The sequence below is a fragment of the Nematolebias whitei genome, chromosome 1 (genome assembly GCF_014905685.2).
Source record: "Nematolebias whitei isolate Nwh7 chromosome 1, NemWhi1, whole genome shotgun sequence".
Classification (NCBI taxonomy): Eukaryota; Metazoa; Chordata; class Actinopteri; order Cyprinodontiformes; family Rivulidae; genus Nematolebias; species Nematolebias whitei.
The window spans coordinates 29,295,363-29,316,101 of record NC_056498.1 but is presented as its reverse complement, the minus strand read 5'-3'; the positions used below and the strand labels follow the sequence as shown (position 1 = coordinate 29,316,101).

Below are 20,739 nucleotides of genomic sequence, written 5' to 3'. Positions count from 1 at the left end.
GTTCTCTTAGCAACATGGTCCCGTTAGCAGCATGGTTCTGTTAGCAGCGTGGTTCTGTTGGCAGTGTGGTTCTCTTAGCAACATGGTTCTGTTAGCAGCATGGTTCTGTTAGCAGTGTGGTTCTTTTAGCATTATGGTCCCATTAGCAGCATGGTTCTGTTAGCAGTGTAGTTCTCTTAGCAACATGGTCCTGTTACCAGCATGGTTCTGTGAGTGGCGTGGTCTTGTGTTTTTTTTTTTTACCCTTTATTTATACAGGTAGTCTCATTGAGCCACGAGAACTCATTTTCAAGAGACCTGTTTAGGGAGCAGATGGTGGGGGTTATGGGCCTTGCTCAGGGGCCCAGAGTGGGGCGAATGAGGGTGAAGGGAGGTGTGGGTGTTCCACCTTTTCCACACACATTTTGATGTTGACGGTACCGGGAGTTGAACTTGCGACTTTCCGATAACAGGCCCATCTTCCAACCTCTGCGCCACCACTCCCCCAAATTGTTAGCGGCGCAGTCCCGTTAGCAGCATGATGATAATAACGACCGCGGAAACGGACGATGACTGCCCTCCAGAACCGGGTCTGTATCTACCGGGTCCAGCAGATACAGAACATCCAAGGTTTCCCAGCGGTAAAAAAAGAAAAAGTAAAAAAGCCTAGTGGTAATATCCTGCTGCATGTTCAACAATTCAGGTAGATAAATCTAACCAGGTTAAGTCAGGTCCTCTGGATGAGTTCTTCCTTCTTGAAACATTTTGTCTTTTATCCAAAAGACTTCTTCAGTCTGAGGAGCTGTAATAAACTCAGTCTTATGAGCAGCACCTTCTCATAGTGGATCAACCAGTTTGCTGGTTGGCTAGCTGTTCACATGATAAAGGAGGACCATCAGACTAACAATAGATTGTTAGTGCCCTGATGGCTGCTTGCTATTCACAGGGGGTTGAGTGAAACTCGTAATAACAGCATCGTAAGAGGGGAACAGTTGAACATGGAGACCTCCGCCCCTGTTAACAATGGATAATTGCTTTCAGAGGACCTGACTCAACCTTGTTAGATCTAGTGGTGATTTTAAAAAGTTAAATCTGGTCCTCCAGATTTAACTTCTTTTTTTTTCTACCTGGATTATTGAGCATGCATCAGGATATCTAGTGGTAATGTTGTGTTATTTAATTTGCCTATAAACACAAATGGTGCCGATCTGACGCTGTGTGTAAAAGTGCATTAAAGTTCAAATGTCTTTAAAACCCCACTGCCAAATTTACACAAACTTGATGTAAATGCACCTGCTTTAAATGTGTGGAATCAAAATAGGAAAATCTAAGTGAAATGTTGCCTTTACCCTTCTCAACATGTAGGCTCAAACAAGTTTTAAAGATGAAATGTAACGAGGAATTATTAGAATTCTGCTGATATTCAGCTTTATCTACCTTTGAGCATCTGAGGTTTTCAATCCATCTTTCAACTCTTCTTCACTCACATCAAAGGCAAGGACGTGAACAACTTCTGTCCTAATGTCACAGCAAATAGAAGAAAGGGAGATTATTATATCTAAATTATCATTCTATTAGTAAATATTAGACGTAAGCAGGTTTTCTAACAGTCACTACAACACTGTACCTGTTCAAGGCAGCATTGATGAAGCTCTTCAGAAGATGCCTTCCAGAGTAACTACACGAATCTATTGAAGCACGTAGCATACATGAAGCATCATATTCAAACAACAGAGATCACAGGTGTATTTTGTTACAAGTTTAAAGCATTCAAAGAATTTACCTTGTATTACAAGAAAGCCTCCAGTCTCAATGCCCTGCAGTAGTTCAGACAACATGCTTCACAGATAGCGTTAGCTAGTTAGCATACTTCTTGAATTACCACCTATTCAAACGACATTAAGCACGGGGAAGATTTTTTTTTTAATTTAGTTTAAAGGCAAAGAAAAGCGTGTAAAGTTGCTCAAAGGTGAATTTCACAAATAAAAAAGTAACATTTGTGCCAAGTCCAGCAAGCTTTGTGAAGTATCATGTTTGTATTTTTCCACATTCGGAAAACATTCCAGCCGACACTTCCGGTAAATTGTGTTTCCAATCACTGGGAAATGAAGTTCTGTTATATTTTACGAGCCTAGATTAAGTAGTGGTGCGTTGGCCTTAAAAAACTACATTACCCAGAATGCATCACAAGAATCTTTCAAGCAGCTTCGAAGATTGAAGCGCTAGGTTGCATCCGAGGGGCTGACATGTCCAACCCACTCTGATCGTTTTAACCAATCAGTGAACGGGTATTAACCTAAACAACCAATCACAAGCGGATATCCCTCCCGCTGCGTCCTTTCGACTGATCCAATTTAACCTCGGTCCCCCTCCTTCGAGAGGTTGCTGCCGCGCGGAATAAAGCCCAAAGTCTAGTGGATTTGTGTGCCCGCAGAGAAGAATTGATGAACTTCACTCGAGTAACTAATGCTGATCTGCATTTAGCGTTTGCACTACTTTAAGGAGATTTTACATTTTTAACATGTATTTAGTCCATTCGAGGCCGAAGAACGGGGAGCTTAAGTGGCCCACACTACGGAGGAATTACTATTTTTGACCAACAGTAGCTTGTTTCTGCTGTTAACCGTAGCCGTTGTTACGTTTCTGCGACGTTGGAATACATTACAACTCCAAACCGAAGTGAAGCGTCTTCAACGGGGGTTTATTCAGTGCTCCGGGCCTCTTGGTTTTCCAGTCCCTGAAGTTACCCGGCGTAAAGGTGCAGCCACGCCGGGGAAAAGCCTCCGAGGGACGGCGGCTACTCTCCGGCTAGCTCGAAAGCGGCTTCTCCTTTTTGGATCGGGGCCTTGTCTGCGAGGCGACAATGCTCGACATAATGTCTGATCACCAAGGTATCGTTAAAAAAAATCATCTTTTTTAACATTGTGTTGCTGTGTTCATAAACCTGTCGCTAGCTTGTGTGCTTTATTACGTTGTGACATGCTAATGCTAACTGTGGTTGCGTAGGCTCTTTACGTCTGCGCGGCTTGCTTCACATTAACGTACTGCTCGTTGCTAAACGTTTACAACAACAAAAAAGCAGTTTCGTGCGGAACAGTATAGTTTAAATGCCATCATTTTAGTTGGCTAACTTGATGTCATCGACATGTGCAGTCCGCGCCGAATCATCGAGCTAACGCTAAGAGAGCTAGCTAACCACTCCGCCCTCCTCCACCCACCGAAAACTGCTGCTTTAATTTGCAGCGTTAAGACTAAAATAACTTTCTTGTCCGTCTCAAAGGCGATGTTTTTGTTACTGGATTCGAACCTCGACGCTGACAGGCGCGACACGCCCGACGACGTGCTAGCTAACGCCGAGCTGCTTCTCCCAACTCGAGCTTTTTTCTTCCCAGAGAGCCTGCCTCGACTGGTGATCGGCTTCCAGCATTACATTTCGACTATGAAATACATTTATCTGTCCGCTTATCCACCTGACTGGACTTGTGCCAGCCCGAATTTATATTTTTAACCCCTTCGACATCGGTGTAGCTTATTCAGCACTTGCACATAATGTCTCATTCAGGTGCTAAAAACGAATAAATTAAGTTCATGGTTAAAAAGTTGACTGGTTGATGGAGGTCGCATACAACTAGCATTATGCTCGGCTAGCTGGCTATTTCCATCAAACTGAATAAACTCAACGTGCATGTTCATAATCCCCATTAAGCTGAGTTAGCTAGATGATGCTAACAGCCTCAAGGCAACAATCAGCACTGTTTATCACAATAAGCTAAAGATTCAGTGGCAAAATAGATCCAATGTGATGCCACTTACCTCAGTTGGCTTTGGCTACTTTCTTCTTTTCCTATCCTTCTATCCTTTTCACTCCACATGACTTATTATACGAGTGCCTTCTATGATCGTATTACCAACAGATGAGTCTGTAAAATAATCCCTAGATGTAAATAAAGTCAGTACGTTGGAATCCGAGGTGCCAGGTCAAAAGCGAAAGGGTACAGTTCATCTCTCCTTTTGTAAAGAAACTGCGACTAAAAGCCGTAGGGATGAGAGTCTTCAGAAGTCGGGCCATTTCGAGGCAGAAAACGGTGCCGAGTAATTCAAAAGTTAGTAAGATGGTGCGTAAAGTTTCTGAACTCTTGAACCGATTGCTAAATTTAGTTGTAAACAAAGGCGAGAAATTTTTGCTGCTTTCTAGCAATTTTTACAAAAACCATGACTCTGAGTTACATTAAACCCTAATCATTGATGATGTAGAACGTGTTTATTCATCCATTACCTTCACCCGCTTCTTCCTTTTCGGGTCGTCACTGGTGCCCATGTCCAGCTATCACTTTGAGATAGGCAGGGGACAACCTGGAGAGGTCGCAAGTCCTAGAAGCATATAAATGAAAATAAACATTGATAACGTGCATATTTTAAGGTTAAGTTAGTATCTCACTGGGTTGTGAAGAGCGTTCTCAGGACCAGAATGTTGCACAACAAATTTCCCTTGTGAGTAAGTCACAGACTCCTGCTATACATCAAATAATTTTGGCCAAATATTTTCCAGGAGTTTGGGCAATAGTTTGGTCCATATCACTCCAAGTGAAAATTGTCATATTTTCTTGCAGTTTTGTTTCCAACAAGTCCTCAACAGTTGTAGCTCACTGACCCTTTAGCCATAAACCATTTTAGGGTTTAAGGAACAGGTTTTGGGTTAAGAGTTAGGCAAACATTGGCTTACTCCCAACTTATTAAGATATTAATAACACCGTAACGGATAAGTCGTCATTGCTGAGGGGTTCACCAAGGCTGATACGAGACCCATGACTAGTAGTTTCTCTTTAATCCTGAAAACATACAAGTAACCAGGAGCCCTTTGCAAATGATGAGCAACCTATCGCATCATCACCAAGTTTGCTTACCTATTTTATTATTATTTTAATCACTACAGTAGCTCTACCTGCCAAGCATGTCTTATAAATAAGCCCAGCACATGGTTCCCACACTTCTCAACTGGAAGTGCATGACGCCACTTTACCACCATTATAGTAGGCAAGAGAGCTAGAGACGATGACGATCTCAATGGCTTACGTGTATAGATACTCCAATAAAGAAACTGCTGGTAATATGTTAAGACTGATGACTAGGACATTTATCTACATTTTGAGGCGTATACTGCGCAAAGTTATGACGGATATCTACCGGTATGTGGGCAAAGCGAGTATTTACAGTGTGGAGGTTTAGCGCATAGCTGAGCTAACTACAGTAGAGACGTTCTAAATCATGACGAGTGTATTTTCAGCACACATAAAGTTAAAATCTGACATTGTTTAACAAAATCACTGATCTAGATTTGTTTTAATTTACTGGAATAAAAGTGATCGGAGCAGATTCTAGACGTTTTCGAAGGTTGATCCTCGCGGTTGAAGTTTCCAGGCTTCTGCATTCAACTCTTCTGTTTGAGGTCCTTCGCATTTCCTGGTTTTTGGGATGAAGTGGAAAACTGCGCTTTAACGAACCGTCCGCCCGGTCGGAACATCGTTTACCCCATGAAACAACCATTGTGATTTACATGAGGAACCATCTCCTCAATGGTCAAATTTAGTGACTGGTGCTATTAAGTACAGAGTAAAACGGTGATTAGCGATAAAGAGCCCGGATGTGTTGCGTCGCATAAGATTTTTATGTGTACTGGGCTGTGTTAGCCTGTGAATGCTAACATTAGTCCCATTGTTAGCATTAGCTAACAGCCTGTTAGCTCCTACCCAACACTGTCAACCAGAGTTGAGTATGTTGTAGCTAGAGGATGAGTTGTTACACATCTAGAATTTTATTTATAAATGTGGGCTTAAACAAAAATATCTTTATCTGCTGATGAACTACAATAGATCCACAGCTTTTGATGTGTGTTTCTGCTGACAGAACTAGACAAAAAAAAAAGTGAAAAACTGCTTATTTTAGTTGTTACCCAGTAGTTGACATTCAAGTTTATCACTAAGGTTAAATTCTTTCACGTTTTGTTTGATATGTATGGTGCTTCAGCTTAAATTCTTTCACGTTTTGTTTGATATGTATGGTGCTTCAGCTAAGTGTGTTACCTTCGCTACAAATCTATTAGAGATGTAAGAGGAGGTTAGGTGGTGTTTCAAAATGTTTTTTAAATGGGGAAAAATACATTATTATTTTGACAAAACAAATCCCGGATTAGCAACAAGCCATGTTACTCAATAACCAGAGTAAGAACTTGATCTTTACATTATGATATACAGTCTGTGTGACCAGGCTTTAATTCATCTCTTAACCTTTTGATTGCTGGAACTAAGTGAAAATCGCCATAAAAGGAAAAAATATTAATACCTCTGATTTAGACAACCAGCATTAGTTTTAGGCTTGACTAAATCCCATATCTAGTGTTAGCCCTACCCCATAGTTTTTATTTGTAAGATTAGACATGCCTTTACATTACCCCTATTTTTTAACCTTTATTTAAGCTGGTAAATCCCGCTGAGATTGAAAATCTCTTTCAGGAGAGACCTGGCCAAGAATAGCAGCAGCACACAAACATGACCAGTGATGAGCATCGTCCGTAATAAAACCTAAATGTTTATACTGAGATACTACTTGTAGCTCAGAGCCTTGAAAATTAATGAAGGGGGGCAGCTGCCCTGTTTTAGACAAGCTCTGATGTATTGGTATTCAACACGAGTTTTCAGTAACGCACACATTGGACTGAACCACATTAAAAGCTACTTGTAGCTTTTCAAAAAGCATATGTGTGCAGCGCAAAACAAGATTGTATAATCAACCTAAAATTGTAGCATGTGGCTAATGTTTTATATCTAAATTGTTTACATGAAATTATAAAAAGAAGTGGACCTAGGATAGAGCCTTGTGGAACACACTTGACTCCTTCTTTTCTATTGTTTTATTATTGTGTATTTATTTATTTATTTATTTATTTTATTGTGGTATGTAACTGGGACCCTGAGTACACAATCTCATTCCATCATATGTACCACATGTGGTGCGAATGACAATAAAGAAACTATGTCACTTTGACTCTGATTCGTCATCAGACTTTATTTAGCTTGTTAAGAAAGAACAACACTAATGTCAAAATGTGATGATGTCGAAATTTACCTTTTACCACCTTATAAAAAGTGGACCTAGGAAAGAGCCTTGTGGAACACACTTGACCCCATTTGTCATCTGACTTTATTTTGCTTGTTTAAAAAAAAGAACACCACTAATACCAAAATGTGATGACGTCAAAATTTACCTTTTTTTTTCCCCTGTTTCTTTTCCCCAGATTCACTTTTGACGTGTAAAACAGAATCTCTGGTGAGTACTTTGTGTTTTTGTAAAAAGAATAATTCATCGAATGAATTGAAATAAACTTTACGTTGAATCCTCTGTAAATAAGATGCCATTTCTCTAACTAAGGTGTGTGTGTGTGTTTTGTAGCCCCCAGAGAGGAGAAAGAGGACTGTTGAGGACTTTAACAAGTTCTGTAGTTTCGTTCTGGCTTACGCTGGTTACATCCCCAACTCTAAAGAGGTAAGAGGCTCCTCACCTCACTGAGATGTTGGAACGTGTTGGCTTTACGTCACGTACGCAGATCGTTTTGGAAAGGGATATTCAGACCTCAAAGCTAAATTTAATGTCCCGTATGGAAGTGTTTTGGCAGCATTTTAACTAAATGTAAAGGTTAATGTGATTTAATGTTGAGCCACATCTGGACACAGATGTTAATTTCTTCAGGCATGAAGATGGACTCTTAACTGGTTCTTGTTGCCCTGCAGGAAAGTTCCTGGTCTCCCACTTCGTCCAGCTCCGCCCACAGCTCAGGTTTGTCCGCAGACGGCGGCGGCAGCAGCTCCATGGGTAACACCTGGGCGGACGGGAGCTCCGACATTCACACCATCCACACGTTCGTGCGCAAAGCGCGAGCGAACAAGGGCAAGAGCCTCCACCGCACGCACTCCGACAGCACCCTGCTGGACAAGATGCGCCTCAAGGACTCCCTCTACGGGAGCCAGGCCGGCTCCAAAGCCGAGCGCAAGAAGGACAAAAAGCTGAAAAAGCTCTCGCTGGGCTCCGCCATGACGTCGCAGGACAGCGGCAGCAGCGAGGGGGAGAAAAGGGCCCGCATCAAACGCAGCAAAAACTCCTCCAAACAGCCGAAGGCTAAGAAGCCGAAGAGCTCGGCCGCTCAAAGCGAGACGGACTCCGAGGCGAGGAACCCCGAGGTACGAGTGGCGAGGGAGGAGCTGTCGATGCTCGGGGGCTCCAGCTCGGCGGCGCAGGGGAAGCCGCAGCCGGACGAATCCATGCGGGACGCCGAGTTGAGCTCCAGCGAGGGCGAAACGTGGATCGCAGATGAAGACATCATGGTGGAGTCAGGTAAGACGGAACTCTTCCTAAATTAATAATCATCACCTGGACTGTCCTCTCTGATTCTATAATTTCGCCCACGCAGGAGACGACTCGTGGGACCTGATCACCTGTTACTGCGGGAAGCCGTTCGCCGGACGGCCGATGATCGAGTGCAACCAGTGCGGCATCTGGGTGCACCTGTCGTGCGCCAAGATCAAGAAGTCCAACGTCCCCGACATCTTTTACTGTCAAAAGTGCAGAGACTCACGGCGGTCAGGACACAAAAAGGACACCTAGGAGTGCAGAGGACCGAAGGGACAAGGAGACCTCCCCCATTCTCCCTGTTTATTTACCCGTTTTCCAACGTTTTCTTTCTTTGTTGCCTACAGCCGAAACAGCCGAAATTATCACCTGGATGGAAACTGCAGACTTGATTTAGACAATCAGCGTTTTTATTTATCCCCTCGTATTTTCTGTTTTTTATTTTCCGTTTTGGCTGCGGTGAAGAACCGGACGGAGGATGTCAGCGACGACTACGAGTCTTTTTAAAAAATAATTTTTTTTTTTTTTTAGTAATTCCTACAATAACTGGCTTTATTGTTCCGTTCGCCGTTCGTGTCGTGTGCATATATAAATATATATATGCATCTATATATAAATATTTTTTAAAACTTATCCTCGTATTTATTGAGGGTGCATTTTGACTTGTAAATTAGTAGCGTTTTCAGTTCAGTAGTCCTTTCATCTCAACTTTCAAACTAACACAGAATCTAAACGGCAACGAAAGGAAAGCTTATATTTAGTTTAATGCACGAGCCGAACATCTTTCCTCCTGGTTTTGGTTTAGAATGCGTCAAAAAGCTTGATAGGCTGCTCGTTTATTTTATTTTTATTGTTCTGAACGTGTTCTGTCACGACTTGAAAGGGTTTGGTTTGTCAGTGGTGAGCACTGAATGTAAAAATATAAAAAGTTCTTTCTCCCCTTAAAGGGATAGTTCTGAGACTTTAAAGTGGGGTTCTTTGGAACGGTTAAAGATTAATATCTTACCTGTTGCAGATGGCTTCATTTTGGGGAAAACGGGTTTAATTCTGACTGGATGGGAAAAACACAGCTAGTATGAGTGGGGGGTTAAAACAGAATAAGGTTGCTGCCATTTTTTTAAAACCGCTCGGTGATGCTATTAGTTTCCTGCAACACAATTATTTCTGCAGGAATATGATATTTCTGCAGGAATATGATATTTCTGCAGGAATATGTCTGAGCCACGGGCCATGTTCAGCTGATACATTAATCTGGTAAGATACCAGATATATTGTCTTGGTTGCAGGTTCATGAACACGAGTTTGATCTGTCTCACTCGACGACGACGTCGCTCTTTCCACATCAGAATCAATGATGACGGAATGATCCAGTCGTCTTTCTGGCTTCAAAGTTAGCCAGCTGGCAAGAGAAGTCTACACTAAGTGATGCATTTATCAGTTTTTATAAAGAAAGTTTTAGAAGAGAGACAATATTTTACATTTAAATTATCATCTTGAGGTAGCAGATTTGGCCCGCGGCTCTTGAGTTCTGATTGGGACTTATCCTTCTGGAGGGTTCCTGTGCATGTTCCACCTGGAAGAGGCCTAGTGGCAGACCCAGCACTCAACTGGAGGGTCTGGGTTTCTCTCCTGTTCCCGTTTACTCTGTGACCCGACTCCAAATAATCAGTGCAAGACTGGTAATCTGGTCAGAAATCAGAATTAAAGTCTTAGGTTAAACAGTTGGCTGCCTGCAACAGGTAAGATACTGTTTATAACATGTCCACAGAACTCTGCTTTAAAGGGTCTGAACTGTCCCTTTAAGAAAAATGTACTCGTAGAATTAGCTGGGTGTGAAACATCAGCGCCCGGCTCCACGTCCACGACCCGAGTGCTCCGTGTTCACCTTCAGCTCGATGGTTTTAGCCTTTTTCTTCATGAACATTTACATCGTTCGGTTTTGATGTTTTTCCTTTTCGTTCGTCAGGAGGGTAAACGTGGCTGTAAGACGACTGGTTCCAGTGCTTTACGCTGTCAAAGTGAGGCTCGTTGTCGAGCGGCTGGTAAATATGTCATTGTTTATTTCTTGACAGTATTTTTGAGACGGGAGGTTAGAGATGTGCCTGCATCAGATCTGTCTTTCTCTCGCGTGAATAAAGCTGTAGGATACAAAAATATTGCATTGATGCGTCACAGGTTTTGGCATTCGTTTGGTTTCTACCCTTTTAGAAGAATTTTACCTTCCTGTTTGTTTTTTTTTTTTGTTGTTGTTGATGGGAGAGTCCTTCATTAGCAGTTGCACTCTGTACGACTTCTGTGTACATATCCTGTTCTTTGACAGCTGTACATATGTGGAAAGTGAAGAAAGAGAATACCCAAGCAAATTCTATATTTTCTGCAGTCCGTTATTGTTTTCTTTAACTGTAGCTTGAAAAATAAAATGCTTTGGGATCCTAAAGCTTGTATATGTTGAATTATTAGGAGTGGGGGACAAAAAAAAAAAACATACACCAATCTTTATATTTTTATTGACTTGCACACAACAAGCTGTCATGTTTGTCTTTCACCACTAGAGGGCGGTGGTTCATAAGTCCCAGAATAAATAAATTTACAGACATGAATGTATAAAACAATAGTGGAGTGCTTTGATGACGTCATTTAGTCTTCACTGTAGACTTTTGTCTTATCCTGCAAAATGAAAACCATAAGGATCAGTTTAGCTGAATAAGAACTTTTTTAAAAATTATGAATGTAAAAATTCAGTTCAGTTTATATAAGCGCCGAGTCACAACAGAAGTCATCTCGGGCCACTGAACAGAAAGATTTATATATAAAAAATAACAAACATTATAGAAGTATGTAACCTAAAAACTTAAAAAATCTAGATGTTTGTTGTTTTAAAGCAAGAAAACTGCTGACGTTCCTATATTTGCACAAAAATCTGTGCTGTTGCATTTTAATACGCGTCACGAGAAGCGACGGTACATTTCACTGGTGACTTCTGAGTATTATACAAACTATAAAGTCTGCCAAAAATGGCTGCATAATATATTTTAAAGTTATCGGATCAAAGTCTGGCTCGATATTATTGTGCCAGTAATTGAATTGATTCGATTCACTAAAACCGGAGATGCTTATCACAACTGATATTGTTCCGATATTTAACTATAATTCAGAATATTTCTTAATACCAAGCATGATCTAACAGTATGATCTACTTCAGTGTTGAGGATATTAGTGATTGAGTAAAATACAGAAACATTAGTGATTCACTAAAACTGCAGCAAAATATATCGGAAATATCGCGATACCGATTTAATAGAAATCGAGTAATATGTTTAATTTTCTCACAGACAGATGTGAAATTACACGGAGAATTGTGGGACGAAAGAAGAAAACGTACCACAGCTTGAATTAATAACGCCACATCCAACTAAGTCGGTTATTGTGATCTTTTCTAATATCGAGTTTCTCCAAGTCGAGCGATGCGATTCTTTTTTTCTCACCTTTCGTTTCCGGAAAGTTGGGATTTGAAAACGTCCGATGGGATCCAAGCGAGCAACTTTCCGCCTGTGACCAAACAAGACAAATTAATAAGTTAAAGATCACATTTATTTTCATTTTAAATGTTTTAGTAGAACATCTACTAATTCTACTGGCTTTTTGACAGCTCTCTTACTCTGAGCTGACCTTCAAAAATCTGTATTTTTTTTATATTTTTTACTTGAGGACGCACCTGTTTTCATTAACCCTACGGTTCTGCTGCTGCTGGTTTTGAACTGGGACGTTCACGGTCGGAGCAGCGGCGGTCTCTGACTGGAAGGGACGCTTGTCCCCCTCTCTGCGTATGTCCCCTGCGTCTCCCACAGAGACGTCTGACGGGTCAGACAAGTGAGAAAAGAGCTCCCGATCCAACCAGTCCACCTCCTAGAAACAAAAAAACAACGTTTTAAATATTCATCTTGACTAAAATTCCTGTTTTCTCATTTAATTCTCTCGCTCGAGGCGTGGTCAAGACTTACCCTTCTGGTTCTGGACCTGTTTGAGATAACTGCAGCAGATATTTGCTCCAGCACCAAGTGAAGGAGCACGAGTGGCAGCACACATCTGGATAAAATCATCTGAGAGGAGTAAAACAAGTCAGCTGCATCCTTTTGTGACTCGCCGCTTGAGTTCACTCCTAAATCAAGATGTCTCAAAGGACAATCGAAGCTCACCTTGAGTCTCCGGTGTTCCCTGGATGTCTGCGCTCGGCTGATCTTTGGTTGCAGCTCTGCGTCTTCGATCGGAGCCGAGGCGTATTTGTAGCCACGGTTCAAGGGTGGGATTATATTCTGGCACTATAATGGGACTGTTTGGGCTCAGCCAATTAAATGTGCCGCCTCGCTGGCCGGCGTTGTTTGTTTCAAGCCTCTATAGCCGCTCCGAAGCGATGACAACATGCCTTGACACACGTACATACATTCACTTTGCATGTCCCCCTGGATCCTGCGCCAGATTGGAACCCGTGATAAGTCCACTCTGTTGAGGATGTAGGAGCGTTCTGTTTACAGGCCTGCTGTGGGTACTTAGAAGATTCTCAGACCACTTTCAGCTGGTCGGGACCTTTTCCAAGGCATTATTTCAGACAGATTGTCTGAGACTTATTCTTTAAAACATTGGTTACATTTGGACCTCATTATTGTAGAAAGTATCAAACAGTCAGGAGGTTAAAAAAGAAAAATTCAACAAACCTTTTTTTTGTACATTGACTGAATAAAGTTTTGTTGACATACAGTTTATTGGCTCTGGGTTAATTTGTACTTTTGCCACTTTGGACTTTTTGCTGTTTCGTAATTTTGCACCTGTACTTTCTTGGATGGGGAAAGAAGAAGTCTGCCATAGGTCTTTTTGTACTCCCCTTAGTATTTGCCCTAACTCATCTTAGTACTCACCTGGCACTTTGCCACTGTCTCATTCTGCACCACACCGCTCCAGTCAAGGGCATGCCCACTGTTGGTACCCACCCCCACTCAGCCCAGTTTATGGAACCATTTGAGGTTCCAAGTAGACTGCTCCGAGGTGCTGATGTTAACGTAAGCAGACGGCAGCCATCGATTGACCAGTGGAGCTACGTCACTGGATGACCCAACCAGCAAAACTGTGTGTCATCTTTTCTAGTTTCTGGTGTGGACGCTCCAAAGACGTGAACCAATCATGAGATACAAATAGTCACAATAACAAATTTTTGTTGGGCGATTAATTGTCTCAGAAATTATTGCGATAAACGATAATATTGTTTCTCTGCGATGGACTTGCGACCCGTCCAGGGTGTACCCCGCCCCTCGCACAGTGATTGCTGGACATGGGCACCGGCGACCCCCGTGACCCAAAATGGAAGAAGCGGGTAAAGAAAATGGATGGATGGATTATATTGTTTGAGATTTAACAATAATTAATTATCAAATTTTAGAAGAAATGTTGATTTGTTTGGCATGCAGTACATGTTTTGACCACCTGATGGCAGCATAAGACTGAACCAAAGGATGGATAGTTGAGCAGTGTGTCTAAGAAAAATGGGAGGGATGGCCCTTTAAGTGACATGGGCTGACATGGTAACATGGCGGATGCTCAGTGATTTGAGCTCTTTAGCATAGCATTTTTTTTTTACACAAAGCTTTTAATTGAAAAAAATCAGTAAACAAGTTCTCAGCTTCTTTTTGCAGAAAAACAACTTTTTTACACGAAGGCACGGGTTTCAACTGTGAATTTTTGGAACTTCGACAAGACGGAGGTTTATTCCCGAGGTCGGCCTGTTAGCTTAGCTCGTAGCTTAGCTTCCTTAGCTTAGCTGAATTTAACGATCCAAAAACGCGACTTTGGTCATTAAACAGATTTTAAAGCGAAAGGGAGGGGTCAGTGAAGAGCACCGGAGTGGAGCCTTTTGTCATCCAGTGTCTTCAGTAGAAAGAGAGAGAGACACGATAAAGCCGATAAATGAAAACGAGGTTGATAATTTTCATTCATCATGCGATTAATTGATTTATTGTTTATCGCGACAGGCCTAGGTACAAACCTTCCTAATTTTATTGGCCAATGTTAGGACTCAGCGTGAGCTCGACGGTGCCACTAGAAATAAACGTGTTTACAGGGAGATATTGCAGCATGGCTACACCTGGACTTGTACACAGTGCCGGGATGAGCTAAAGAAATTGAAGTTCGATTAAGTGGCGATTAAGAACCACTGGAATGGCTCGAACACAGTGACCTGTTACAATACCGCCCACTTTGCTGTGACGATCCCGCCCCGAGCGGGAAAACAAGTTGCAATGGGTACACACATACACCTGAGAAGAGCCACAGAGACATGAAGCGACTCTAGTGGTAGTTACCGGTAATGGAAAAGTGACTATCTTGCCCCACCTTACCGGTATTACTCTCCTGGCCCCACTTAATACCCTCAAGCCTACTGGCCCCCCATCGCACTTGCATCATCCCACTTCTTACTTGCTCTGGCCAAAGGAACACACATGCAAATCATTTTCCTGTGAACACATTTCTCCATACTATCAACAATTGCTGGTTAAAGCCTGATCATGCAGTAAAGGCAGAACCACTGCCATCTCCTGTGGAGCAAACTAATTTAAGATGGACTGAAGCAACATGGGAAACTTATCTGTAAACACACAAATTGAAATTAAAAAATTTTTTTTGTAACTATGCCATGTACGCCATGACCTCCATACTAAAGAGAAAATGAACCAGCCAGACAGTCATCAGTGCACTGTTCAAAACCCGGCCTCTCTGATGATATGGGGGTGCATTAGTACTTATAGCATGGGCAGCTTACACACGTAGAAAAGCATAATCAATACAGAAAATGATACGGCAAAGATGACCCAGGACTGTTAAACCACCACTGCAGAGTGGGGACACATTTCCCTTCAAAACTTTTTTAAGAAATCGTATATTTTGTAAATAAAAAGAGCAACGAGCTACCAAACTCAAAGTTTTCTAATCATAGAGCCTTAAATTAATGTCATTAAGTATTTGCAGTCGTATGTTTAAAAGAACAAAACAAAAAACTCCCAGACGAAGATCAGGCGATGCTATCTGGCCGTCGATGTGTGTGTGGTATTCTGGAAGACCACACACAACACCCAGCACTGTTTCACCATCCCTCCTCTTCCTCCTTTTCTTCCTCCCGCCGGCCTGCTGCCTCTGTCTCCAGAAAACAAAACAGAGGGGGAGACCGAGCAGCCAGGATGGACGGAGAGATTGTAAGAACGGACCAGGGGGACGTCTGCTCCGGGGGTATACGCTCGCTCAGACACGTTTTCACTTTTCCTCTTTTTTTCCCACCCAGACCTAATTATTTCTATTTAGGAATGCCGAGGCTCGCCAAACATAGAGCGAGCGCTGATGGGTCGGGCGAGTTATAAATAAAACGTGACAGCATGTCAGCAAGGGGCCGAGACCCGATCGGCGGCACTGATTAGGATTATCAGAGACAGGCCTCATTAGGAGCCTGGTGGTTGGGCGTGGGACATGTGCCGCCTTCTGGTCCAGTGATGCCCTGACAAAGATGCAGCGGCGCTCCTGAACAATGCAGCCACAACGAGATTAGTCTGTAGTTTGAGATTCCACTCAGACTGCTGGCTGCAACTAAAACATAAGTCTAAATACCGTATTTTTTGGACTATGACACTTGAAATCCTTTAATTTTCTCAAAAATTGACGGTGAGCCTTATGTATTAATTCTGGTTGTGCTTACTGACCTCGAACTGATTTAATGTGGTACAACTGAACAACGTTGTGAGTTATTCAACATTTTTCAGTCAGGTCATCTGGACAGTTTCTTTTTCTTTCTTTTTTTTTTTTTTGGTGCTGAAACATTTCACCTTCCATCCAGATGGCTTCATCAGTCAAGGAAACACACAACACAAAACTGATTCTTCCCCCAACAGCTTACTCCAAAGTGGAACAAACCAGTTATGTTGGTGCTAAGATGGTGTCTTTGGCACGCCCCCTCCTCTGTTGCCCGCCCTCTTCCTCGTCGACAGTCATGTCAAACTGGTTCAAAACAACAAAGTCCATGCTCAATAATCCAGGTATACAATCCAACATTTTTTCAGTCAGGTCATCTGGACAGCTTCTTTTTTTTTTTTTTTTTTCAAATGTTGGATTGTATACCTGGATTATTGAGCGTGGACTTTGTTGTTGTGAGTTATTGTGAATGAGTTGAATAAAGTTTGACTTATCGCACAGTTTTGCTTCGCTTAATGCGCCTTATAATCTGGTGCGCCTTATAGTCCAAAAAATACGGTATCCAAACTTGTCTGCTGGTTTTTATGGGCGGTTCCACCTCACAGACATAAAACCCTGCAAGATGGTTATTCAACATGGATTCTTGTTTGTTTGCAATCAACACAAATATGACGGTCTTCGAAAGGTATTTATGTCATAATTTGTGTTTTTTTTTGTGTGTTTACTGGTTTTGGATTATATCTTTGTGTCATTGCGTTCATTTTCCAGGTTCCTCCATTGTCCTTGTGATCTGTCATGTTTGGTGTGTCCCTCAGGGCTTTGGTTTGACGTCACTGTTTTCCTAAGCCAGTCTTGCCTCTCCACCCTGTTCCTCCACCCACACCTGCCAACTGGAAGTCATTAGTCTCACCTGTGGCCATTTATCTCACCAGTAACAGCCCATTTTAACCCTCGGTGTCCTTCCTGTCTTCATTCAGGTACTCTGGTATGTGCCATGTTCTTGGTCCTCATGTGTGGCTGTGCATCCTCCTTGGATTTTGGTCAGTCGTGCGTCTGATCATCCATCTTCCAATATTCTGCTTGTCCCAGAGTCTGGTCAGGGGCAGCAGCTTGAGCAGGGAGGTCCAGACATCTCTTTCCACAGCCAGCTCTTCTGGAGGCGTTCCCAGGCCAGGGTCTTCTCCCAGCTGGACATGCTTGTAAAACCTCCCTAGCGAGCATCCATGTCCGAACAACCTCAACCGGTTCCTCTGGATGTTGTGTCTGTTCTGTGTCTTGTGATCCCTTTTTGTTTTTCTGCTCTCTCTCGTGTTGTCACTCCACCTGTCTCTCTTGTGATTCTGCCTGTTGCTTTTCACAGGTGTTTGTTCATCCCTCTCGTTACTGTGTCTTTATATTCTGCGTTTTGTTATCGTTCCCCTGTCCGAGGATTGTCCTGTCTAGGTTGTCATGGTCCGTCCCTGCTCCTCTCGTGATCGCTTCATTCCATAATGTACTTTTCTTTTCCCTTATTAAATATTGTTCTTTATTTTACCCTGAGAGTTCACTGTGTCTGCCTGGACTTTAGGTTCAACGTCAGATCATGTCAGATGTGGAGAGGCAGCAGATCCACCCTGAGTCTCTCCTGGACAACTGAACTTCTCACCCTCTCTTCAGAGGGAGAGTCCAGCTGCCCTGCGGAGAAAACTCATTTTGACCCCCTGTATCTGCAGTCTTGTTCTTTTGATCACTACTCAGAGTTTGTGACAATAAGTGAGAGTAATATCGACTGCGCTTTATAGCTCAGCACACTCTTCACCACATCGGACCAGTACAAATTACACAATACCGCAGAAGCTGCAGTGATCAATCTCTAGATCTCCTGCTACCGAAAATACTTAAACTCCTCCACTTGAGGCAGAAGCTTCAAGCTTCAGCTTTTGAGCTTTGTAGGTTAGAAGTAAGATTTTGAATTCAGTTCTCTTCAGTGCCCTGAGATGACTTATGTATGACTTGGCGCTATATAAATAAAGTGAATTGAATTGTTGAAATAGAAAAAATGAAGTCACGTGCCAAAAAACATCTGATAAAAAAATAAAAGGATTTCAATTAAGTCATTTACCTGTTAACATCCCATCGAGCTCTATTTGTGTGACGTGTTTTTCTTTTGACAAGTAATTTCTTTTCTTTTTCACTCGTGTGTTTGTGTGGTTTGGTATAATGTTACATTGTGGGGACCAATTGACCAAAACATCCAACACTGTGAGGACCAACTGCTCCTTGTGGGGACCCAAGCCCGGTTCCCATAAGTATAAGTCTCATTGGTTATGTTTAGGGTTAGGTATGTACTGGTAATGGTTAGGTTTAGTATAAGGGTCAGGGTTAGGCTATAGAAATGAATGGAAGTCAATGCAAAGTCCCCACAAAGATAGAAAGATAGACGTGTGTGTGTGCGCAGTTATTAACTTTGCTCACACTCCTCCCCGCTCCAGTGTCCTATAAGTATCAAGCTCTGCCAAAAATAGCACCAAACACGGAGTCTGCGCTTCAAACACGAGCTCGAAGCGACACAACAACAAAAACACGATGTCTTTATATCACGACCATCAGACGCGGGGACAAACGATCTGTTTCATTCATAATAAATTGTTCAAAACAAGAAAGTATTTCGTAAAACACGCAACTAAATTGTTGAAAGAGGATAGAAGCCCCCAGAATGTTCACAGGAGTCCTTCGACAGACTGATTTTTATATTTGCTTTGATTTTATACGTATGACTCCAGGAATAGACGCCCGCCCTCACATGTCACCCAGCTCACCGTCCTCCTCCTCACAGGTGGTGGGCCCTCGTTGAGGTGTCATCCTGTCTCTCTTTCCGGCTTGGCTTGACTGAGCCCTGAGAGCCAAGGCTCGTCCCCCCAGGTCAGGCTCCAGGGTGGTGCCCTGGTTCCCCTTTATCTGGATGAGGTTTCATGATGCATTCGTTTATCCATCAAGGTTCACAAATCAGCCTGATTCCTTCCCTGAGGCCTGTTTGCCATGGGAGACTCAACCAGGGACCGATGCCCCAGGAAATGTAGCCCTCAGGATCACTGAGGTACTCTAACCCAATGGTTCCCAACCCTGGTCCTTGAGGAACACCGTCCTGCATGTTTTACTTGTTTCCTTGATTTGACTCGCCTGATTTGAATGGGCGATTAACTGGCTTCTGCAGAACTTGAGGAAGTAATTATATAACTGAATCAGGTGTGTTGGAGCAGAAACAACTGAAATATGCAGGATGGTGTTCCTCAGGGACCAGGGGTGGGAACCAGCAAGTTGTAGTAGCAAGTTAGACATCTGGCCTAAAACATTTGATTGTTGTACATGATGATTGATTGTTTTGGATGGGTGTATGTTTTGCACGTGGTAAAAGCCTACTTTTTAGATTCCAACAGGCGGTTGGCTTGAAACACAGCAGTGAAGGCTACCTATGGGACAGATCTGGTTGGCAGGCCATAGAGTCTTGACTGAGGTTGTCCTCTGGACGGGGGAACCTTTTTAATTGAACCACTGCCATGTTTGAGGTCATGAGGTTTGAATTATAACTGAAAGAATGAGATCCTGGATACAAGTGGCTGAAGTGAGCCTCCTTCGTAGGGTGGTTGAGCTCAACCTTAGAGACAGAATGAAGAGCTCCTTGATCCGGGGGGAGCTCAGAGGGTCTGCTCCTTCGCATCGAAAGGAGTCGGTGTTTCAGACATCTGAATAGGACGCCTCCCTTTGGAGATTTTCTGGACACGTTCCACTCCAGGGCAGACCAAGAACTCACTGGAGTGATTGTGCATTCTCTCTGGATGGGAAACAGGTTGGGGTCCCCCAGGTGGAGCTCGAGGATGTCACTGGAGAGAGGGAGGTCTACTCCTGTACCTCCATGACCTGATTACAGGTAAGTGGTAAAAGATAGAGATGGGAGATGCTTTTATTTTATTTTTCATGCTATTTAAAAAAAATCTTTTTTTTTTTATTGTTTTGTGTTTTCAATGCTTTATGTAACTGGTTTTAAGATTGTCTTGCTTAAATTGCTACACATAAACACTTTTGAGTTACAGCCGCATTTACTGTTAAAATGGCTGAGTTGAGATGTTCATCAGGAGGTGTTGCATCAAGAGATTCCAGTTCCAGCACCCTAAGACTCCATCAACAAGTGAAAAAGTTGGAATAAAACCCTGGTTTATGCTGCTTCCCAATTTGTGTTTCTGATTTTTCACCGAGGTCTGTAAAACGTGGTGAAGTTCTGACTTGTTAAAATGTTACAAATATCTTAATTTCTTTTTGTTTGTTTGCATCCCATGGAATATAAATTTAACAAATGTCATCTTCTAAATACCATACCAAACGACATCATACCATACCATACCATACCATACCATACCATACCATACAACATCATACCATACCATACCATACAATATCATACCATACCATACCATACCATACCATACAATATCATACCATACAATATCATACCATACCATACCATACCATACCATACCATACCATACCATACGACATCATACCATACCATACCATACCATACCATACCATACGACACCATACCATACCATACCATACCATACCATACCATACCATACAATATCATACCATACAATATCA

General features: G+C 42.5%; 2 protein-coding genes across 5 annotated transcripts in view; both read right to left on the bottom strand.

Moving 5' to 3' along the window:
- elp5 (elongator acetyltransferase complex subunit 5) overlaps positions 1-2,043 on the bottom strand; it is a 9,874-nt gene extending 7,831 nt beyond the window's left edge. Inside the window, exons 1-3 of the mRNA XM_037676173.1 lie at positions 1,763-2,043; positions 1,607-1,667; positions 1,417-1,497 (exon numbers count right to left, since the gene is read on the bottom strand). Coding sequence (XP_037532101.1) covers positions 1,417-1,497; positions 1,607-1,667; positions 1,763-1,817 — 197 coding nt within the window. The 5' untranslated portion in view covers positions 1,818-2,043. The remainder of the gene's footprint in view (positions 1-1,416; positions 1,498-1,606; positions 1,668-1,762) is intronic.
- Positions 1-20,739, bottom strand: part of gps2 (G protein pathway suppressor 2) — an 831,114-nt gene that overhangs the window by 59,411 nt on the left and 750,964 nt on the right. The window lies entirely within an intron of this gene.